Source organism: Crinia signifera, chromosome 6, assembly GCF_055691185.1.
Source record: "Crinia signifera chromosome 6, ASM5569118v1, whole genome shotgun sequence".
Lineage (NCBI taxonomy): Eukaryota > Metazoa > Chordata > Amphibia > Anura > Myobatrachidae > Crinia > Crinia signifera.
In genome coordinates, this window is record NC_139222.1 from 286,680,636 (window position 1) to 286,704,240 (window position 23,605).

The 23,605-nt window shown below is 48.8% G+C and overlaps 1 protein-coding gene across 1 annotated transcript in view; it reads right to left on the bottom strand.

The window, feature by feature from the left end:
- The window catches only part of CFAP58 (cilia and flagella associated protein 58), a 96,690-nt gene that overhangs the window by 17,477 nt on the left and 55,608 nt on the right, over positions 1-23,605 (bottom strand). Inside the window, 2 exon segments of the mRNA XM_083149863.1 lie at positions 14,850-14,954; positions 16,456-16,567. Coding sequence (XP_083005989.1) covers positions 14,850-14,954; positions 16,456-16,567 — 217 coding nt within the window.

Below are 23,605 nucleotides of genomic sequence, written 5' to 3' on the forward strand. Positions count from 1 at the left end.
CTTACACAACATTACCTATAAATAAGGCTGTGATTTGGGCTTCCCACCTGCGGGCTCCCATCACACAGCAATCTATCAGAATAGTCTGGATTGCACAACTTCTACATAAATGTGTGAGTGTTTTCCCTCCTGCGGTGCGTACCAGCCAAATCTGCCCAGTTCTGCCATCTAGACGTTGATAGACACTTACAGTGAGTGATGCCAGCCTCAAAGAAGAATGATTAATTATCTCTCGCCGGTGCCTTTGATCATTGTCTAGTTTAATACCAATAACCACTTATGAGTTACTGAATTGTTTTGAGTTTTATACAGGAACAAATTGATGGTTTTTAATCCCAGCGTCTGTGAATTACCCACTGTGGCTCAGAGACAGGCCTGTCAGTCGGGATTACCTGATTAAACGCATGGCCCAGGACCAACTATATCATATCAGAATACCTGCCTAATTAGTCTGTACCAGGACCAAGCAGCAGACAGATGGAGCAACCTTTATTGCACCATTGGCTGCTAAACAACGGAACAGTACCAAGGGCATTGACCAGCCACCACCCCCCCACCCCCACCCCCACCATGCCTACATATATTATAGCAACAAGACAAAAGTTTGGGTCCTGTTGGGGAAAGTGCACTATATAAATAAATCCTACTTACTTACTATGTATTTATATCTGACAGGGAAGATGGGCCCCTCACAGCCCTGGATTGAGACACCCTGCACCTATGGTGGCTATGCCCCTGTGGAGAGCCTACATCGACACACGGACACTGTTGTATGGCTGCGTCATCCAGTTAGAGGTCTGCAACATCAGGGGTGCAAAATCTAATACTTTCCTGGAAAACAGTGTAATGTAGACATTTTGAATGCAGATACAGCGGCAGTCACACAGTCGCAGAAGCTGCTAGTACCTCGTTTCGCAAATAACGGAAAAGTTTGCAAAACAGATGCCCAGCGCTACCTGAAAGGCTGTTTAATGAGGAAAGAGGCTAGATGTACGTGGACACATCTGTGTACATGTCGACATAGCGTCAATGTCTACATTGTAAATGTTGACATAACATACCACTGCTCCAGGAAGCTGTGGAGAAGGACGAGGTTCTGGTCCCTAGGTGACGGTCACTGAGGAGTTGAGGGTCAGGTCAGTAGTCGACAGCTTGGGCCTAAAGTCAGAGAAATAGAGCGACATCGGGCCGCCATCTGAAACTGCCATAATGTTCCCGATATTTCTGCTTGGTTTAAAGGCGTTCGCATAAACATACGAAATCGCACCCGCAGGTTCTTGGCCGCCTTGATGGTTTATATGTAGTAATGCCATTTATTTTGCATTGCCTGGCACGTATTTTAATTATGGTCTCAAAGGCTCTGCAGATTTATAGAGAGCCGGTGCAGAAATAGGACATTGATTATCAGGTGCTGCGCGATGGAGCCATATATAATCCGCACACGTAACATAAGGACGTGAATGTCAGGCGGAAATGGCTTGGCACAGGCTGCGCACTTACAGTGTGACTGCACAATGCAATGCCAGCAATTGTCCCGTAAAACAAAGGAAGGGCGAGCGCGAATGGTTATTCATGGGGACCCTAATAATGATGAGTAATATTAGCAGAACAGGGAAAACGGCTCCCCGCAGTAATATCCAGGTCGCTGCTGCAGCCACATAACAGAGGGGATCTGGCAAGGGGAGTTTTATTTTAAAGGGCATCGGGCCTGGGCCAAGTTGTTCAATAGGAATCTTGCTGTGCGGAGTGGAAGCGGGACGGCGGGATACAATACTCCGTGTTTACAGAGCAGGCCCCCAGAGCCATTGTCATTCTGCGCCTGTGGCAGCCACACAAACAGGCAGGATATATAAACGTGTGCAAGTGCTCCCATGCCGGCCGTTCCAGCGCCACCGCCGTGCGCACCTCCCAGTTCCAGCTCTGTGCCCAGTCTGCTGTTACAGCGCACACTACACTGATAAGCACTCAATAGGTCACTGTGGGGCTTGCATTAAAAGCCTCTCTCTTGTACACGACGTAGGCTGGCTTAGTACTGAGGCCGATCTGCTGAAGAATAACAATGGGACATCTGGAGTCTGGACGCAGGCGGATGAGCAGAAGCCGTGAGACCCACTGCGCTCTCCTCCGCCACGATGGGGCCGAGCAGTATCTTATATTTCCCTCTACTCCGAAATAATGTACTTTATAGACATCTCTTTCTATTGCGGACACCAGTATCTTATTTACCAGTATACAGCAGTGGGTCACTGTATACAGCCAGCGTGCCAGGCTACTGAATATTTATATGTTCTTAATAATATTAAAAGGAATTAAGGAAATAGGGAACAGGGTAGGGGCAATAAGAGAGCTGTCCCAAATGTGACGCCGCTGTCTAATGAGGACACTGATTGTCACCAGGGATGAAGTGATGGACGTCCCAGGCTCACAAGTCAAGCCCAGATCAGGCTGAGGTGCCGAATGCCTGCCTGACAGTCCGGATTCCGACGGTCAGTACTCTGACAATTCCGACTGTTTAAAATGCGCAACTGACAGGGGCTATTATCCATTGTGGGGGTCCAAGACCCCCATAGAGGGAGAATAGAACCTGGAGCAAGCCACCGAGCCCATAGTGCGGCAAGCCCGCAAGGGGATTCTTTGTGCTCACACCCCAATCGGAGCAACGGCAGTCGGGATTCCGATGTCTGGATACTGACTGTAGGTATCCCGATTGTCGGACTGCCATACCACACCCATCAAGGTGGGCAGTGATGTGTCACTGGTGGGGCAACCTGGGGCAGAGTCTAGCAGCCGGCAACAGTAAGGAAGACAGTGTATAAATCGCATTAATCATCACCACAACCTGGTGCCCAATCACTGAGCGACTGACAACACAAGCCTGCGTCTGACATGTCACAGGGACAATCACTGAGCGAGTGACACAACAAGCCTGCGTCTGACATGTCACAGGGACAATCACTGAGCGACTGACACCACAAGCCTGCGTCTGACATGTCACAGGGACAATCACTGAGCGACTGACACCACAAGCCTGTGTCCGACACGTCACAGGGACAATCACTGAGCGACTGACACCACAAGCCTGCGTCTGACATGTCACAGGGACAATCACTGAGCGACTGACACCACAAGCCTGCGTCTGACATGTCGCAGGGACAATCACTGAGCGACTGACACCACAAGCCTGCGTCTGACATATCACAGGGACAATCACTGAGCGACTGACATGTCACAGGGACAATCACTGAGCGACTGACACCACAAGCCTGCGTCTGACCTGTCACAGGGACAATCACTGAGCGACTGACACCACAAGCCTGCGTCTGATATGTCACAGGGACAATCACTGAGCGACTGACACCACAAGCCTGCGTCTGACATGTCACAGGGACAATCACTGAGCGACTGACACCACAAGCCTGCGTCTGACATGTCACAGGGACAATCACTGAGCGACTGACACCACAAGCCTGCGTCCGACATGTCACAGGGACAATCACTGAGCGACTGACACCACAAGCCTGCATCTGACATGTCACAGGGACAATCACTGAGCGACTGACACCACAAGCCTGCGTCTGACATGTCACAGGGACAATCACTGAGCAACTGACACCACAAGCCTGCGTCTGACATGTCACAGGGACAATCACTGAGCGACTGACACCACAATCCTGCGTCTGACATGTCACAGGGACAATCACTGAGCGAGTGACACCACAAGCCTGCGTCTGACATGTCACAGGGACAATCACTGAGCGACTGACATGTCACAGGGACAATCACTGAGCGACTGACATGTCACAGGGACAATCACTGAGCGACTGACATGTCACAGGGACAATCACTGAGCGACTGACATGTCACAGGGACAATCACTGAGCAACTGACACCACAAGCCTGCGTCTGACATGTCACAGGGACAATCACTGAGCGACTGACATGTCACAGGGACAATCACTGAGCGTCTGACATGTCACAGGGACAATCACTGAGCGACTGACATGTCACAGGGACAATCACTGAGCGACTGACATGTCACAGGGACAATCACTGAGCAACTGACACCACAAGCCTGCGTCTGACATGTCACAGGGACAATCACTGAGCGAGTGACACCACAAGCCTGCGTCTGACATGTCACAGGGACAATCACTGAGCGACTGACACCACAAGCTTGCGTCTGACATGTCACAGGGACAATCACTGAGCGACTGACACCACAAGCCTGCGTCAGACATGTCGCAGGGACAATCACTGAGCGACTGACACCACAAGCCTGCGTCTGACATGTCACATGGAGAACACACATAATAATCACACACACACAACCTGGTAACCAGACACTAGGCAATCACTGAGCGACTGACACCACAAGCCTGTGTCTGACATGTCACAGGGACAATCACTGAGCGACTGACACGTCACAGGGACAATCACTGAGCGATTGACACCACAAGCCTGCGTCTGACATGTCACAGGGCGAACACATATAATAATCTCAAACACACACAACATGGTAACCAGACAATCACTGAGCGACTGACACCACAAGCCTGCGTCTGATATGTCACAGGGACAATCACTGAGCGACTGACATCACAAGCCTGCGTCTGATATGTCACAGGGACAATCACTGAGCGACTGACACCACAAGCCTGCGTCTGACATGTCACATGGAGAACACATATAATAATCACACACACACACAACCTGGTAACCAGACACTAGACAATCACTGAGCGACTGACACCACAAGCCTGCGTCTGACATGTCACAGGGACAATCACTGAGCGACTGACACCACAAGCCTGCGTCTGATATGTCACAGGGACAATCACTGAGCGACTGACACCACAAGCCTGCGTCTGACATGTCACAGGGACAATCACTGAGCGACTGACACCACAAGCCTGCGTCTGACATGTCACATGGAGAACACATATAATAATCACACACACACACAACCTGGTAACCAGACACTAGACAATCACTGAGCGACTGACACCACAAGCCTGCGTCTGACACGTCACAGGGACAATCACTGAGCGACTGACACCACAAGCCTGCGTCTGACATGTCACAGGGACAATCACTGAGCGACTGAAATCACAAGCCTGCGTCTGACATGTCACAGGGACAATCACTGAGCGACTGACACCACAAGCCTGCGTCTGACATGTCAGAGGGAGAACACATATAATAATCACAAACACACACAACATGGTAACCAGACAATCACTGAGCGACTGACACCACAAGCCTGTGTCTGACATGTCACAGGGACAATCACTGAGCGACTGACACCACAAGCCTGCGTCTGACACGTCACAGGGACAATCACTGAGCGACTGACATCACAAGCCTGCGTCTGATATGTCACAGGGACAATCACTGAGCGACTGACACCACAAGCCTGCGTCTGACATGTCACAGGGACAATAACTGAGCGACTGACATGTCACAGGGACAATCACTGAGCGACTGACACCACAAGCCTGCGTCTGACATGTCACATGGAGAACACATATAATAATCACACACACACAGACACACACAACCTGGTAACCAGACACTAGACAATCACTGAGCGACTGACACCACAAGCCTGCGTCTGATATGTCACAGGGACAATCACTGAGCGACTGACACCACAAGCCTGCGTCTGACATGTCACAGGGACAATAACTGAGCGACTGACATGTCACAGGGACAATCACTGAGCGACTGACACCACAAGCCTGCGTCTGACATGTCACAGGGACAATCACTGAGCGACTGACACCACAAGCCTGCGTCAGACATGTCGCAGGGACAATCACTGAATGACTGACATCACAAGCCTGCGTCTGATATGTCACAGGGACAATCACTGAGCGACTGACACCACAAGCCTGCGTCTGACATGTCACATGGAGAACACATATAATAATCACACACACACACAACCTGGTAACCAGACACTAGACAATCACTGAGCGACTGACACCACAAGCCTGCGTCTGATATGTCACAGGGACAATCACTGAGCGACTGACACCACAAGCCTGCGTCTGACATGTCACAGGGACAATTACTGAGCGACTGACACCACAAGCCTGCGTCTGACACATCACAGGGACAATCACTGAGCGACTGACATCACAAGCCTGCGTCTGATATGTCACAGGGACAATCACTGAGCGACTGACACCACAAGCCTGCGTCTGACATGTCACATGGAGAACACATATAATAATCACACACACACACACAACCTGGTAACCAGACACTAGGCAATCACTGAGCGACTGACACCACAAGCCTGCGTCTGACATGTCACATGGAGAACACATATAATAATCACACACACACAACCTGGTAACCAGACACTAGACAATCACTGAGCGACTGACACCACAAGCCTGCGTCTGACACGTCACAGGGACAATCACTGAGCGACTGACATCACAAGCCTGCGTCTGACATGTCACAGGGACAATCACTGAGCGACTGACACCACAAGCCTGCGTCTGACATGTCAGAGGGAGAACACATATAATAATCACAAACACACACAACATGGTAACCAGACAATTACTGAGCCACTGACACCACAAGCCTGCGTCTGACATGTCACAGGGACAATCACTGAGCGACTGACACCACAAGCCTGCGTCTGACATGTCACAGGGACAATAACTGAGCGACTGACATGTCACAGGGACAATCACTGAGCGACTGACACCACAAGCCTGCGTCTGACATGTCACAGGGACAATCACTGAGCGACTGACACCACAAGCCTGCGTCTGACATGTCACATGGAGAACACATATAATAATCACACACACACAGACACACACAACCTGGTAACCAGACACTAGACAATCACTGAGCGACTGACACCACAAGCCTGCGTCTGACATGTCACATGGAGAACACATATAATAATCACACACACACACAGACACACACAACCTGGTAACCAGACACTAGACAATCACTGAGCGACTGACACCACAAGCCTGCGTCTGACATGTCACAGGGACAATCACTGAGCGACTGACACCACAAGCCTGCGTCTGACATGTCACAGGGACAATCACTGAGCGACTGACACCACAAGCCTGCGTCTGACATGTCACAGGGACAATAACTGAGCGACTGACATGTCACAGGGACAATCACTGAGCGACTGACACCACAAGCCTGCGTCTGATATGTCACAGGGACAATCACTGAGCGACTGACACCACAAGCCTGCGTCTGACATGTCACAGGGACAATCACTGAGCGACTGACACCACAAGCCTGCGTCTGACATGTCACAGGGACAATCACTGAGCGACTGACACCACAAGCCTGCGTCTGACATGTCACAGGGACAATAACTGAGCGACTGACATGTCACAGGGACAATCACTGAGCGACTGACACCACAAGCCTGCGTCTGACATGTCACATGGAGAACACATATAATAATCACACACACACACAACCTGGTAACCAGACACTAGACAATCACAGAGCGACTGACATGTCACAGGGACAATCACTGAGCGACTGACACCACAAGCCTGCGTCTGACATGTCACATGGAGAACACATATAATAATCACACACACACACACACAACCTGGTAACCAGACACTAGACAATCACAGAGCGACTGACATGTCACAGGGACAATCACAGAGCGACTGACATGTCACAGGGACAATCACTGAGCGACTGACACCACAAGCCTGTGTCCGACACGTCACAGGGACAATCACTGAGCGACTGACACCACAAGCCTGCGTCTGACATGTCACAGGGACAATAACTGAGCGACTGACACCACAAGCCTGCGTCTGACATGTCACAGGGACAATAACTGAGCGACTGACATGTCACAGGGACAATCACTGAGCGACTGACACCACAAACCTGCGTCTGTGATGTCACAGGGACAATAACTGAGCGACTGACACCACAAGCCTGCGTCTGACATGTCACAGGGACAATAACTGAGCGACTGACATGTCACAGGGACAATCACTGAGCGACTGACACCACAAGCCTGCGTCTGACATGTCACATGGAGAACACATATAATAATCACACACACACACACACAACCTGGTAACCAGACACTAGACAATCACAGAGCGACTGACATGTCACAGGGACAATCACTGAGCGACTGACACCACAAGCCTGCGTCTGACATGTCACAGGGACAATCACTGAGCGACTGACACCAGAAGCCTGCGTCAGACATGTCACATGGAGAACACATATAATAATTGCCTATGTTGGCACATGTACCGTTCTTCCTCTATTACCTGCAAAAACAGGTGTATATCAAAGGGGCTGAGTGTACAATGTACAGATGTGAGGGGCCGCGTCCTGCTTCAATGATTGGCTGCTATGGGTTACAAGACATTCAATGTTCAGCTGCCAGTGAACCATTGCCTATAATTCACTACTGCCCCACATTGCCTGCCACTACAATTGTCACTAGTAATTAGCAGTAAAGGGATGAGATGAGAGTGAGCCCCTCTTTACAAGCCAATAGGAAGGAGTTGGGCTCAGTTACTATAGTACCCACAGTCAGGTGACATTGTGACAGTGCTTGTATGCTGAGATAATAAGCCAGGTATTACAGCAATAATCCTACACAGACTTTCTGTTACTTTTAATAGCAAGTTAAGTTCCTTTTAAGTGTGCAGCTGACTCATTGGGGCAGATGTATTAAGCCTTAACAAGAGATAAATGCCAGGGTGATAAGGAGAGATAAACGTCCAGCCAATCCCCTGCCAACTGCCATGTTACAGGATGTGTTTGAAAATAGTCAGTAAGGAGCTGATTGGCTGGGCGTTTATCTCTCCTTATCACCCTGGCATTTATCTCTTGTTAAGGCTTAATACATCTGCCCCATTGTGTGATGTCCTCCTGCAAATCCTTATCTCCTAGAGAGGGTAGATGTGTTCGGCTGCCGGTTGGTGGTGATACGCGCAGAGCCGTAGCGGGAATGCACTGGTAAGTTCTTCATGGTGAATGGGAAGCCTCTGTGGTCATGTGATAACGGAGGGAGAGGGCAGGGGGGCAGATGGAGATTAGAACAACCCCCCCCCCCCTCTCCCGGCCATGACTACTCCAACGTATAAATGAGAGTAGACAGGGCAGTATTGTAGATGCACAGAGGAGAGCGATAATGGGGGTAATTCAGCCAACCGAATCCCAGCGGCACAATGCTTACACATGCGCCCGCACAGACGAGACATCAATCGATGGTTGTCATCGAATGATTTCTCCTTTCTCCGTAGATAAGCCTGTTGGTGTGCGAAATGATGGCAGGGGTCTGTCCACCGTTTCTAAGGGCGCACTCACCATAAAACTCTGAGGGGGACCCCAGTGACTGTTTCCTGCCCGTCCATCATTTTACGAACACTCCGGCGAGTGTAAAACCTGCCAAAGGCATTCGCTCCAATACGCAAGCGCAGACCCCCGCCATTGGAGACGGTGCCGAATTCGCTGCTCACCGAGCAGGACTGAAACTGTCCAAAAGTAAGAACCAATCGGCTTCTGTCATTTTTCAAACTCAGCCTATAACATGGCAGTTGGACGCTGATTGGTTGTTATACCTCCCCACCTGACCTTGTTCCAAACTTTGATACATCTCCCTCTGACGGGTTCATTTACTAAAATTGGGAGTTCTATTGAAGATAGGATGTTGCCCGAAGCAACCAATCAGATGCTGTCTACTATTTTCTAGAAGGTGCTAAGAAGTAGAATCTGATTGGTTGCTAGAACCTCCACCTTAGTACATGGACCCCAGAGTGAGAGAAGTGCTGTGATTTCCCCATGGTGGATCTTGGTGTGACGTAGACTGCGCCGCTACTGTGTCTCACTGTCCTCTATAGCAGAGTCACTGCCAGGAGTCTTTACTCTGTTTCTGGTAAAAGGATTAATAATGACTATAAGTGAGGAACAGAACCGCTACAAAACCACAAAAACAGCAGAAAGAAAGCAATTTGAATGGAAATCCAATTGTGCGACTTCCCCGCTGACATAAATGCTGCATTGTGACTGGCGGAGAGCGGGGGCACCAGGAAGAGTTAGTTAGGAAGCTGATAGTGCTCCGATGTTCCATCTCCAGTCTGTTCTCTCCCTGGAGACGGATCCTCAGCAGCCGCCCTTTCATACGTTAAACGCTCTCGCCCTCTACTGGCCACGCTGGGAATGACGCCCTGTAAGGAACAAGCACTTCAAAGGGAATTTGTAAGCGTTGGAGCAGCAATTACCTGACAAGCAGAGAAAGTGCCGCTCCAGCACTGAACATTCCGCCTTTGAACATGCGACTTTTAAACCTCTTTCATTTTAAACTTGATTTTAACCTGAGACGTTTGGGTCTGTTATTAACCCCTCATTTGCCGCATGCCAGGAGCTTAGCACCTCTCGGCAATCACCGTTAATTATCTTGCAGGCTGCATGTGATCAAACCGTTAGCGATAGTCCTCTGATGACGGGTTAATGTCACGCAGTTCTATAGGAACACAAGCTGTCTTCTCATCATACTCCCATCACCACCCAATCAATTATCTGAGCAGCTCCCGGTGTGACGAGGGCGCCCCTACGCCTGTCACACAGAGACCTCCAGCTCCGGTACAGAGTAACAGGGACCAGGGAGGTGTAGCGGGAGATAATATGTAAGGATAGGTATAGGAGACACCAGTAACAATCAGACGGACACACTATGACAATGGCGTTACCTGTAGTAACAGTGACCAGGGGGGTGTAGCGGGAGATAATATGTAAGGATAGGTATAGGAGAGACCAGTAACAATCAGACGGACACAGTATGACAATGGCGTTACCTGTAGTAACAGTGACCAGGGCGGTGTAGCCGGAGATAATATGTAAGGATAGGCATAGGAGAGACCAGTAACAATCAGACGGACACAGTATGACAATGGCGTTACCTGTAGTAACAGTGACCAGGGAGATGTAGCGGGAGATAATATGTAAGGATAGACATAGGAGAGACCAGTAACAATCAGACGGACACAGTATGACAATGGCGTTACCTGTGGTAACAGGGACCAGGGAGATGTAGCGGGAGATAATATGTAAGGATAGACCAGTAACAATCAGACGGACACAGTATGACAATGGCGTTACCTGTAGTAACAGTGACCAGGGAGGTGTAGCGGGAGATAATATGTAAGGATAGGCATAGGAGAGACCAGTAACAATCAGACGGACACAGTATGACAATGGCGTTACCTGTAGTAACAGTGACCAGGGAGATGTAGCGGGAGATAATATGTAAGGATAGACATAGGAGAGACCAGTAACAATCAGACGGACATAGTATGACAATGGCGTTACCTGTAGTAACAGGGACCAGGGAGATGTAGCGGGAGATAATATGTAAGGATAGGCATAGGAGAGACCAGTAACAATCAGACGGACACAGTATGACAATGGCGTTACCTGTAGTAACAGGGACCAGGGAGGTGTAGCGGGAGATAATATGTAAGGATAGGCATAGGAGAGACCAGTAACAATCAGACGGACACAGTATGACAAGGGCGTTACCTGTAGTAACAGTGACCAGGGAGGTGTAGCGGGAGATAATATGTAAGGATAGGTATAGGAGAGACCAGTAACAATCAGACGGACACAGTATGACAATGGCGTTACCTGTAGTAACAGTGGCCAGGGAGGTGTAGCGGGAGATAATATGTAAGTATAGGTATAGGGGAGACCAGTAACAATCAGACGGACACAGTATGACAATGGCGTTACCTGTAGTAACAGTGACCAGGGAGGTGTAGCCGGAGATAATATGTAAGGATAGGCATAGGAGAGACCAGTAACAATCAGACGGACACAGTATGACAATGGCGTTACCTGTAGTAACAGTGACCAGGGAGGTGTAGCGGGAGATAATGTGTAAGGATAGGCATAGGAGAGACCAGTAACAATCAGACGGGCACAGTATGACAATGGCGTTACCTGTAGTAACAGTGACCAGGGAGGTGTAGCGGGAGATAATATGTAAGGATAGGCATAGGAGACACCAGTAACAATCAGACGGACACAGTATGACAATGGCGTTACCTGTAGTAACAGTGACCAGGGAGGTGTAGCGGGAGATAATATGTAAGGATAGACATAGGAGAGACCAGTAACAATCAGACGGACACAGTATGACAATGGCGTTACCTGTAGTAACAGGGACCAGGGCGGTGTAGCCGGAGATAATATGTAAGGATAGGTATAGGAGAGACCAGTAACAATCAGACGGACACAGTATGACAATGGCGTTACCTGTAGTAACAGGGACCAGGGAGGTGTAGCGGGAGATAATATGTAAGGATAGGCATAGGAGAGACCAGTAACAATCAGACGGACACAGTATGACAATGGCGTTACCTGTAGTAACAGTGGCCAGGGAGGTGTAGCGGGAGATAATATGTAAGGATAGGCATAGGAGAGACCAGTAACAATCAGACGGACACAGTATGACAATGGCGTTACCTGTAGTAACAGGGACCAGGGAGATGTAGCGGGAGATAATATGTAAGGATAGGCATAGGAGAGACCAGTAACAATCAGACGGACACAGTATGACAATGGCGTTACCTGTAGTAACAGGGACCAGGGAGGTGTAGCGGGCGTTACCTGTAGTAACAGTGACCAGGGAGGTGTAGCGGGAGATAATATGTAAGGATAGGAATAGGAGAGACCAGTAACAACCAGACGGACACAGTATGACAATGGCGTTACCTGTAGTAACAGTGACCAGGGAGGTGTAGCGGGAGATAATATGTAAGGATAGGCATAGGAGAGACCAGTAACAATCAGACGGACACAGTATGACAATGGCGTTACCTGTAGTAACAGTGACCAGGGAGGTGTAGCGGGCGTTACCTGTAGTAACAGTGACCAGGGAGGTGTAGCGGGAGATAATATGTAAGGATAGGAATAGGAGAGACCAGTAACAACCAGACGGACACAGTATGACAATGGCGTTACCTGTAGTAACAGTGACCAGGGAGGTGTAGCGGGGGATAATATGTAAGGATAGGCATAGGAGAGACCAGTAACAACCAGACGGACACAGTATGACAATGGCGTTACCTGTAGTAACAGTGACCAGGGAGGTGTAGCGGGAGATAATATGTAAGGATAGGAATAGGAGAGACCAGTAACAATCAGACGGACACAGTATGACAATGGCGTTACCTGTAGTAACAGGGACCAGGGAGATGTAGCGGGAGATAATATGTAAGGATAGGCATAGGAGAGACCAGTAACAATCAGACGGACACAGTATGACAATGGCGTTACCTGTAGTAACAGGGACCAGGGAGGTGTAGCGGGCGTTACCTGTAGTAACAGTGACCAGGGAGGTGTAGCGGGAGATAATATGTAAGGATAGGCATAGGAGAGACCAGTAACAATCAGACGGACACAGTATGACAATAGCGTTACCTGTAGTAACAGTGGCCAGGGAGGTGTAGCGGGAGATAATATGTAAGGATAGGCATAGGAGAGACCAGTAACAATCAGACGCACACAGTATGACAATGGCGTTACCTGTAGTAACAGGGACCAGGGAGGTGTAGCGGGCGTTACCTGTAGTAACAGTGACCAGGGAGGTGTAGCGGGAGATAATACTGTATGTAAGGATAGGCATAGAAGAGACCAGTAACAATCAGACGGACACAGTATGACAATGGCGTTACCTGTAGTAACAGTGACCAGGGAGGTGTAGCGGGAGATAATATGTAAGGATAGGCATAGGAGAGACCAGTAACAATCAGACGGACACAGTATGACAATGGCGTTACCTGTAGTAACAGTGACCAGGGAGGTGTAGCAGGAGATAATATGTAAGGATAGGCATAGGAGAGACCAGTAACAATCAGACGGACACAGTATGACAATGGCGTTACCTGTAGTAACAGTGACCAGGGAGGTGTAGCGGGAGATAATATGTAAGGATAGGAATAGGAGAGACCAGTAACAATCAGACGGACACAGTATGACAATGGCGTTACCTGTAGTAACAGTGGCCAGGGAGGTGTAGCGGGAGATAATATGTAAGGATAGGCATAGGAGAGACCAGTAACAATCAGACGGACACAGTATGACAATGGCGTTACCTGTAGTAACAGGGACCAGGGAGGTGTAGCGGGCGTTACCTGTAGTAACAGTGACCAGGGAGGTGTAGCGGGAGATAATATGTAAGGATAGGCATAGGAGAGACCAGTAACAATCAGACGGACACAGTATGTCAATGGCGTTACCTGTAGTAACAGTGGCCAGGGAGGTGTAGCGGGAGATAATATGTAAGGATAGGCATAGGAGAGACCAGTAACAATCAGACGGACACAGTATGACAATAGCGTTACCTGTAGTAACAGTGGCCAGGGAGGTGTAGCGGGAGATAATATGTAAGGATAGGCATAGGAGAGACCAGTAACAATCAGACGGACACAGTATGACAATGGCGTTACCTGTAGTAACAGGGACCAGGGAGGTGTAGCGGGCGTTACCTGTAGTAACAGTGACCAGGGAGGTGTAGCGGGAGATAATATGTAAGGATAGGCATAGGAGAGACCAGTAACAATCAGACGGACACAGTATGACAATGGCGTTACCTGTAGTAACAGGGACCTGGGAGGTGTAGCGGGAGATAATATGTAAGGATAGGCATAGGAGAGATCAGTAACAATCAGACGGACACAGTATGACAATGGCGTTACCTGTAGTAACAGTGACCAGGGAGGTGTAGCGGGAGATAATATGTAAGGATAGGCATAGGAGAGACCAGTAACAATCAGACTGACACAGTATGACAAAGGCGTTACCTGTAGTAACAGCTCCTTCTCCACCACCTCCTCTGTCTTGCTGATCAGACGTTTCTGCAGAGTGTGGATCTTCTGAATCAGCTCATAGGTGCTGGGGTCACTGGCCTGGAACGGGAAATATGTATATTTATAATGTGAACCTGCATATTAATAAGGCCGTGACTGCAAATCACACAACTGCGAAATCCATTCTGTACATGTTATATGCCGATGTAGTCTCTACGCTACTACTGAGCACCTATATTCTATCATCTATATATATGTCTAGTGTCTGTGTCTGTGTGTCATCGAAACACTGCCACCTGTTGGCAGCAAGTGAAACTACATGTAGCTATCGAAGGAATGCCCTATGCAGTCAGCACCTGTTCCGTCCTTGCTCCTGTGTCGTCACGGCCGACAGTGTCCTCTGTTGTGTATTGTAAAGAGATATTAAGGGGGAAATTTACTAAGATGAATTCGTAGAAAAAAATCGTATTTTCATAGGAAAAAACAATTTTTTTTTGGCGTATTCGTATTGATGGGACATTCGTATTTGTATTTACAAATAAGAATGAATACACCATCGATAGAATACGACAGAAATCACCATTCAAAAGAATGGTGGTTCCCAAAATACCGGGACAAAATGACTAGGGGTCCCCCATATTTTAAGAACCAGCCCCAGGCCCAATCAGCCAGCAGGGTAATGTCACAGCCGGGGGACACTTATTATATAAGGTCCTGAGGCCAAAGCATTAACCCTACCGACCAGTCAGCCTGGCCAGGGGCCCTGGGGAGTGCCCCCCCAATAAAGGCCCCCCCCCCCCCCCTCCAGAACTTACCTGACCAGGCTGAAGCCTGGTGCTGTTCCCGGTGACCCTGTGCAGTGGTCACCGGGCTGATTCATTGTAAAAAAAATAGAAGAAACTATTGTCTAATACTGTGGAACCACAAGTCCCAGCATGCGGGGCATTAAAGGGCCCACTGGCACTTGTAGTTCCACAGTAGTAAAAATAGTCAAATAAACACACTGACACCCAAGAAAAATAAAGCTTTATTACATCCAAAGCCCATACATACTTACCTGTCTTGAGCCCATAGGTAGCCCTCGGTCCTGGTCCGGGGGTCCGGTGTCCTGGTCCTGGGGCTCCGGTGGTCCGGGGATCCGCGGGTCCGGTGTCTCCGGTATCTGACGCAATCCATAGGGGCACCTGTGGAAGAAAATTGTACATACAAGTGTCCGTTGGGACCTCTTCCATACTGAAGTAGTCCACGGCTCTTGGCAAAAAAAAAAAAAAACAGCTACCCGAACCAAAACGAACTGAGCCGGAGCCGCACGCGCAAACTGCCTGTACGAATTCGTATTAGTCGTATCTGACTGCTTTGTAAATTCCCCTCCGGAACACGACTTTGCTTACGGCTGAAATATCGTATTCGTATTCTTAGTAAATTTCCCCCTAAATGTCAATAAGGAATTTTGCAACCATATTAAAAGTCACCGATCTCCAAAGTGACTTGTGATATGCAATGTTCCTTATAATACACAGACGTAATCAGAACCCAGAAATCACTAACAGGAGTACACTGGCGGCTCGTTGTATAACATCTCCTTGTATAAAGCCATTACCTTCAGCTTTCTCCACCTGTGGACGTTCAGCGGGTTCTCCAGCTCCTCCTCCAGCGCCCGGCACCTGGTCCGCTCTTTCATCAGCTCCCTCTGGGTATGGTACACCTCCCGCCTGGACACAAGCACAAACCTCATTAATCATCACACTATTAACACTATAACCAATGACCAACTTTACCCCAAGGGGCCGAACGTAACAGGGTGTGAGAATCAGAAAGGGAGAGAATTTGGGAGAATTTTTTCATTTTTTTTTAAAGCGGCAATCATTTACATGGCAAAATGAACCCGGTTTTGCCATGTAAATGATTGCTGCTTTAAAAAAATGGGAAGACTCTCCCAAAATCTCTGGCTTTTTGGTTCTCACACCCTATTATTACTACTGTTGAAATAAAGTCCAGATGTCCGCAAAACAACCATTTTCTCATTATGTTACATATGTTGATTCTTAGATATAAGTGGCAGAATGGGGTACAGATCGCCCCCTCCTGGAGAACAGTGATCTGCACACATCTAATGCTCCACAACGGGCATGACTCAGAGGTGGGAGCAGTGGGTATAATTCATGTTAGTACGCACCTGAGTGATTATCGACAGACTGCGCCACGATCGTTCTGGGCACACACCAAGGTGCCTTTGCGATGCCGCTCGGAGTGGGAATTGAAAAACAGAGTGATTGACAGGAAGGGACCGTTTGGGGGAAGTTCTGGGGATGTGTGGCGGAACGCTGGCGTGTTATGGGGTATGTGTCCGCTATCAGCTGCAATTGTGTACGAGGAGAAGTGTGGTGCCAGCTACTACTGGTGCATCGCTCCGAGACGACTGGTTTTAGTAAAAGCACATCTTTGTCTGCATCAGTAAAAGCCTAACTTGTTACCATGTTTGTAAATAAGCCTCGTTATTTCCTTGGCTAAACCTGCACCGAGGGTTCTCACGGTCACCGATATCCCCTGTCTGGCTTCGCTGTTACCTGTAATACACGCACAGGGTGCAAACAGTCGCTGTATGCTAATACACCTCACCAAATAATAGCAGCAACAGAGAACTTCCTCAACCTTGTCTCCTGGCAGGCTGGGGCGCTGCCGAGGACAGAGGGCGAGTATGTGCAAATACTTCCCCATTTACTGCTATAAAGGGCTCTACTAACTCATCTAGAACGAGGTCTAGAAGGTGAGGTTATAACCGCACAATAATTGCCTGACATCTGAATTTTAATTGATGGGGAAGCCAATTATCAGGCTGCAGAAAGGCTTTGCTTGTTACCCAGAGGGATCATTTAAAAAGGACGAGTGTTTGACCCCTGATTCTTCTCAAACTTTCCACCTACGGTATTTTAAAGAGAGAAGTCAGACGTGCGATTAGAGCTCAGCCCCAGGATTATACGTACGTCGTACATGCATAGACCACATTTCCCAGTCCGTTACAAGCAATTCTCGCTTATATAGCAATTACAGCATGCTATCCTGACATTCATTAGCGGATAGGTGCCAGTCACAAAGAGGTAACAATATATATAGAAGAATATACAATAACATGTATCTCACAATGGTGAAGACAAATGCAGAGAGCTACTTACAGCTAATACCAAGAGACCATGGGCAGTCATGGTAGAGAACAGATAACATAACACCACTCGGTTATCGTATTCTACAGGAGTGGAAAAGAGTGACTGATGTTCCACTGCACGAAAGTGGAAGCAAGGAAGAGGCCAGCAACTACCAGCCAGTGAGCCTTACATCAGTAGTAGGGAAAATGATGGAAAGACTATTTAATGTAAGAATTGCGGAGTATCTCAAATCCAGCTAATTACAGGATCCCAAACACCATAGATTTACTGGGGCGCCATGCCAAACAAATCTTACTGACTTTTCTGAATTGGGGGGAAAAGTGATAGATCAATAATGAAGGCTGGTATAGAAGTAGCTCAACTAGGCTTTAGTAAGGCTTATGAAAAAGTTCTGAATCAAAGATTTCCAAATAAACTTGATGTCTTGGGATTGGATTCTAAGATGGTTGATGGAAAAGATCTTGAGATGGAAATGTTAACTGTGGATTAACTCAGGGATCTGTAGTTGGCCCAGCGCTTTTAATATCTTTATTGGTGAAATTGCAAATGGTATTGAGGGAAATTATACAGATGACACAAAGGTATGCAACAAGGTGGACACAGCTTTTTGAGACCCTGCACTTGGGTCTCAAAAATCCAATGGGTAAATATAGTATTAATGGCACAATGTTGGGGACTACTAATGTCATTGTATAGGTCACTGGTACAGCCTCATCTAGATACTGTGCCCAGTTCTGTATAGGTCACAGGTGCGGCCTCATCTAGATACTGTGCCCGGTTCTGTATAGGTCACTGGTGCGGCCTCATCTAGATACTGTGTCCAGTTCTGTATAGGGCACTGGTACGGCCTCATCTAGGTACTGTAACCAGTTCTGTAAAGGTCACTGGTGTGGTCTCCTCTATATACTGTGCCCAGTTCTGTATAGGTCACTGGTGTGGCCTCATCTAGATACCGTGCCCAGCTCTCTATAGGTCACTGGTATGGCATCATCTAGATACTGTGCCCAGTTCTGTATAGGTCACTGGTGCGGCCTCATCTAGATACTGTGCCCAGTTCTGTATAGATCACTGGTATGGCCTCATCTAGATACTGTGCCCAGTTCTGTATAGGTCACAGATGCGGACTCATCTAGACACTGTGCCCAGCTCTCTATGGGTCACTGGTACGGCATCATCTAGATACTGTGCCCAGTTCTGTATAGGTCACTGGTGCGGCCTCATCTAGATACTGTGCCCAGTTCTGTATAGGTCACTGGTGCGGCTGCATATAGATACTGTGCCCAGTTCTGTATAGGTCACTGGTGTGGCCTCATCTAGATACTGTGTACAGTTCTGTATAGGTCAGTGGTGCGGCCTCATCTATATACTGTGTCCAGTTCTGTATAGGGCACTGGTGTGGCCTCATCTAGATACTGTGCCCGGTTCTGTATAGGTCACTGGTATGGCATCATTCAGATACTGACCCCAGTTCTGTATAGGTCACTGGTACTGCCTCATCTAGATACTGTGCATAGTTCTGTATAGGTCACAGGTGCGGCCTCATCTAGATACTGTGCCCAGTTTTGTATAGGTCACTGGTGTGGCCTCATCTAGATACTGTGCCCAGTTCTGTATAGGTCATTGGTGCGTTCCTCATCTAGATACTGTGCCCAGTTCTGTATAGATCACTGGTGCGACCTCATCTAGATACTGTGCACAGTTCTGTATAGGTCACTGGTGTGGCCTCATCTAGATACTGTGCCCAGTTCTGTATAGGTCACTGGTGTGGCCTCATCTAGATACTGTGCCCAGTTCTGTATAGGTCATTGGTGCGTTCCTCATCTAGATACTGTGCCCAGTTCTGTATAGGTCACTGGTGCGACCTCATCTAGATACTGTGCCCAGTTCTGTATAGATCACTGGTACGGCCTTATCTAGATACTGTGCCCAGTTCTGTATAGGTCATAGGTGCGGCCTCATCTAGATTCTGTGCCCAGCTCTCTATAGGTCACTGGTGCGGCCTCATCCAGATACTGTGCCCAGTTCTGTATAGGTCACTGGTGCGGCCTCATCTAGATACTGTGCCCAGTTCTGTAAAGTTCACTGGTGCGGCCTCATCTAGATACTGTGCCCAGTTCTGAATAGGTCACTGGTGCGGCCTCATCTATATACTGTGCCCAGTTCTGTATAGATCACTGGTGCGGCCTCATCTAGATACTGTGTCCGGTTCTGTATAGGTCACTGGTGCGGCCTCACCTATATACTGTGTCCAGTTCTGTATAGGTCACTGGTACGGCCTCACCTAGATACTGTGTACAGTTCTGTATAGGTCACTGGTGCGGACTCATCTAGGTACTGTGCCCAGTTCTGTATAGGTCACTGGTGCGACCTCATCTAGATACCGTGCTCAGTTCTGTATAGGTCACTGGTGCGGCCTCATCTAGATACCGTGCCCAGTTCTGTATAGGTCACTGGTGCGGCCTTATCTAGATACCGTGCCCAGTTCTGTATAGGTCACTGGAGCGGCTTCATCTAGATACTGTGCCCAGTTCTGTATAGATCACTGGTGCGGCCTCATCTAGATACTGTGCCCGGTTCTGTATAGGTCACTGGTGCAACCTCATCTAGATACTGGGCCCAGTTCTGTATAGGTCACTGGTGCGGCCTTATCTAGATACTGTGCCCAGTTCTGTATAGATCACTGGTGCGGCCTCATCTAGTTACTGTGCCCAGTTCTGTATAGGTCACTGATGCGGCCTCATCTAGATACTGTGCCCAGTTCTGTATAGGTCACTGGTGCGGCCTCATCTAGATACTGTGCCCAGTTCTGTATAGGTCACTGGTGCGGCCTCATCTAGATACTGTGCCCAGTTCTGTATAGGTCACTGGTGCGGCCTCATCTAGATACTGTGCCCGGTTCTGTATAGGTCACTGGTGCGACCTCATCTAGATACTGGGCCCAGTTCTGTATAGGTCACTGGTGCGGCCTCATCTAGATACTGTGCCAGTTCTGTATAGGTCACTGGTGCGGCCTCATCTAGACACTGTGCCCAGTTCTGTATAGGTTACTGGTGCGGCCTCATCTAGATACTGTGCCCGGTTCTGTATAGTTCACTGTTGCGGCCTCATCTAGATACTATGCCCAGCTCTGTATAGGTCACTGGTGCGGCCTCATCTATATACTGTGCTCAGTTCTGTATAGGTCACTGGTGCGGCCTCATCTAGATACTGTGCCCAGTTCTGTAAAGGTCACTGGTGCGGCCTCATCTATATACTGTGCCCAGTTCTGTATAGGTCACTGGTGCGGCCTCGTCTATATACTGTGCCCAGTTCTGTATAGGTCACTGGTGCGGCCTCATCTAGATACTGTGCCCAGTTCTGTATAGGTCACTGGTGCGGCCTCATCTATATACTGTGCCCAGTTCTGTATAGGTCACTGGTACGGCCTCATCTAGATACTGTGCCCAGTTCTGTATAGGTCACTGGTATGGCCTCATCTAGATACTGTGCCCAGTTCTGTATAGGTCACTTGTGCGACCTCATCTAGATACTGTGTCCAGTTCTGTATAGGTCACTTGTGCGACCTCATCTAGATACTGTGTCCAGTTCTGTATAGGTCACTGGTGCGGCCTCATCTAGATACTGTGCCCAGTTCTGTATAGGTCACTGGTGCGACCTCATCTAGATACTGTGCCCAGTTCTGTATAGGTCACTGGTGCGGCCTCATCTAGATACTGTGCCCAGTTCTGTATACAGGTCACTGGTGCGTCCTCATCTAGATACTGTGCCCGTTTCTGTATAGGTCACTGGTGCGGCCTCATCTAGATACTGTGCCCAGTTCTGTATAGGTCACTGGTGCGGCCTCATCTAGATACTGTGCCCAGTTCTGTATAGGTCACTGGTGCGGCCTCATCTAGATACTGTGCCCAGTTCTGTATAGGTCACTGGTGCGGCCTCATCTAGATACTGTGCCCTGTTCTGTATAGGTCACTTGTGCGGCCTCATCTAGATACTGTGCCCAGTTCTGTATAGGTCACTGGTGCGGTCTCATCTAGATACTGTGCCCAGTTCTGTATAGGTCACTGGTACGGCCTCATCTAGATACTGTGCCCAGCTCTGTATAGGTCACTGTTGCGGCCTCATCTAGATACTGTGCCCAGTTCTGTATAGGTCACTGGTGCGGCCTCATCTAGATACTGTGCCCAGTTCTGTATACAGGTCACTGGTGCGTCCTCATCTAGATACTGTGCCCGTTTCTGTATAGGTCACTGGTGCGGCCTCATCTAGATACTGTGCCCAGTTCTGTATAGGTCACTGGTGCGGCCTCATCTAGATACTGTGCCCAGTTCTGTATACAGGTCACTGGTGCGTCCTCATCTAGATACTGTGCCCGTTTCTGTATAGGTCACTGGTGCGGCCTCATCTAGATACTGTGCCCAGTTCTGTATAGGTCACTGGTGCGGCCTCATCTAGATACTGTGCCCAGTTCTGTATAGGTCACTGGTGCGGCCTCATCTAGATACTGTGCCCAGTTCTGTATAGGTCACTGGTGCGGCCTCATCTAGATACTGTGCCCTGTTCTGTATAGGTCACTTGTGCGGCCTCATCTAGATACTGTGCCCAGTTCTGTATAGGTCACTGGTGCGGTCTCATCTAGATACTGTGCCCAGTTCTGTATAGGTCACTGGTACGGCCTCATCTAGATACTGTGCCCAGCTCTGTATAGGTCACTGTTGCGGCCTCATCTAGATACTGTGCCCAGTTCTGTATAGGTCACTGGTGCGGCCTCATCTAGATACTGTGCCCAGTTCTGTATACAGGTCACTGGTGCGTCCTCATCTAGATACTGTGCCCGTTTCTGTATAGGTCACTGGTGCGGCCTCATCTAGATACTGTGCCCAGTTCTGTATAGGTCACTGGTGCGGCCTCATCTAGATACTGTGCCCAGTTCTGTATAGGTCACTGGTGCGGCCTCATCTAGATACTGTGCCCAGTTCTGTATAGGTCACTGGTGCGGCCTCATCTAGATACTGTGCCCTGTTCTGTATAGGTCACTTGTGCGGCCTCATCTAGATACTGTGCCCAGTTCTGTATAGGTCACTGGTGCGGTCTCATCTAGATACTGTGCCCAGTTCTGTATAGGTCACTGGTACGGCCTCATCTAGATACTGTGCCCAGCTCTGTATAGGTCACTGTTGCGGCCTCATCTAGATACTGTGCCCAGTTCTGTATAGGTCACTGTTGCGGCCTCATCTAGATATTGTGCCCAGTTCTGTATAGGTCACTGGTGCGGCCTCACCTAGATACTGTGCCCAGTTCTGTATAGGTCACTGGTGCGGCCTCATCTAGATACTGTGCCCAGTTCTGTATAGGTCACTGGTGCAGCTTCATCTAGATACTGTGCCCAGTTCTGTATAGGTCACTGGTGCGGCCTCATCTAGATACTGTGCCCAGTTCTGTATAGGTCACTGGTACGGCCTCATCTAGATACTGTGCCCAGTTCTGTATAGGTCACTGGTATGGCCTCATCTAGATACTGTGCCCAGTTCTGTATAGGTCACTTGTGCGACCTCATGTAGATACTGTGCCCAGTTCTGTATAGGTCAC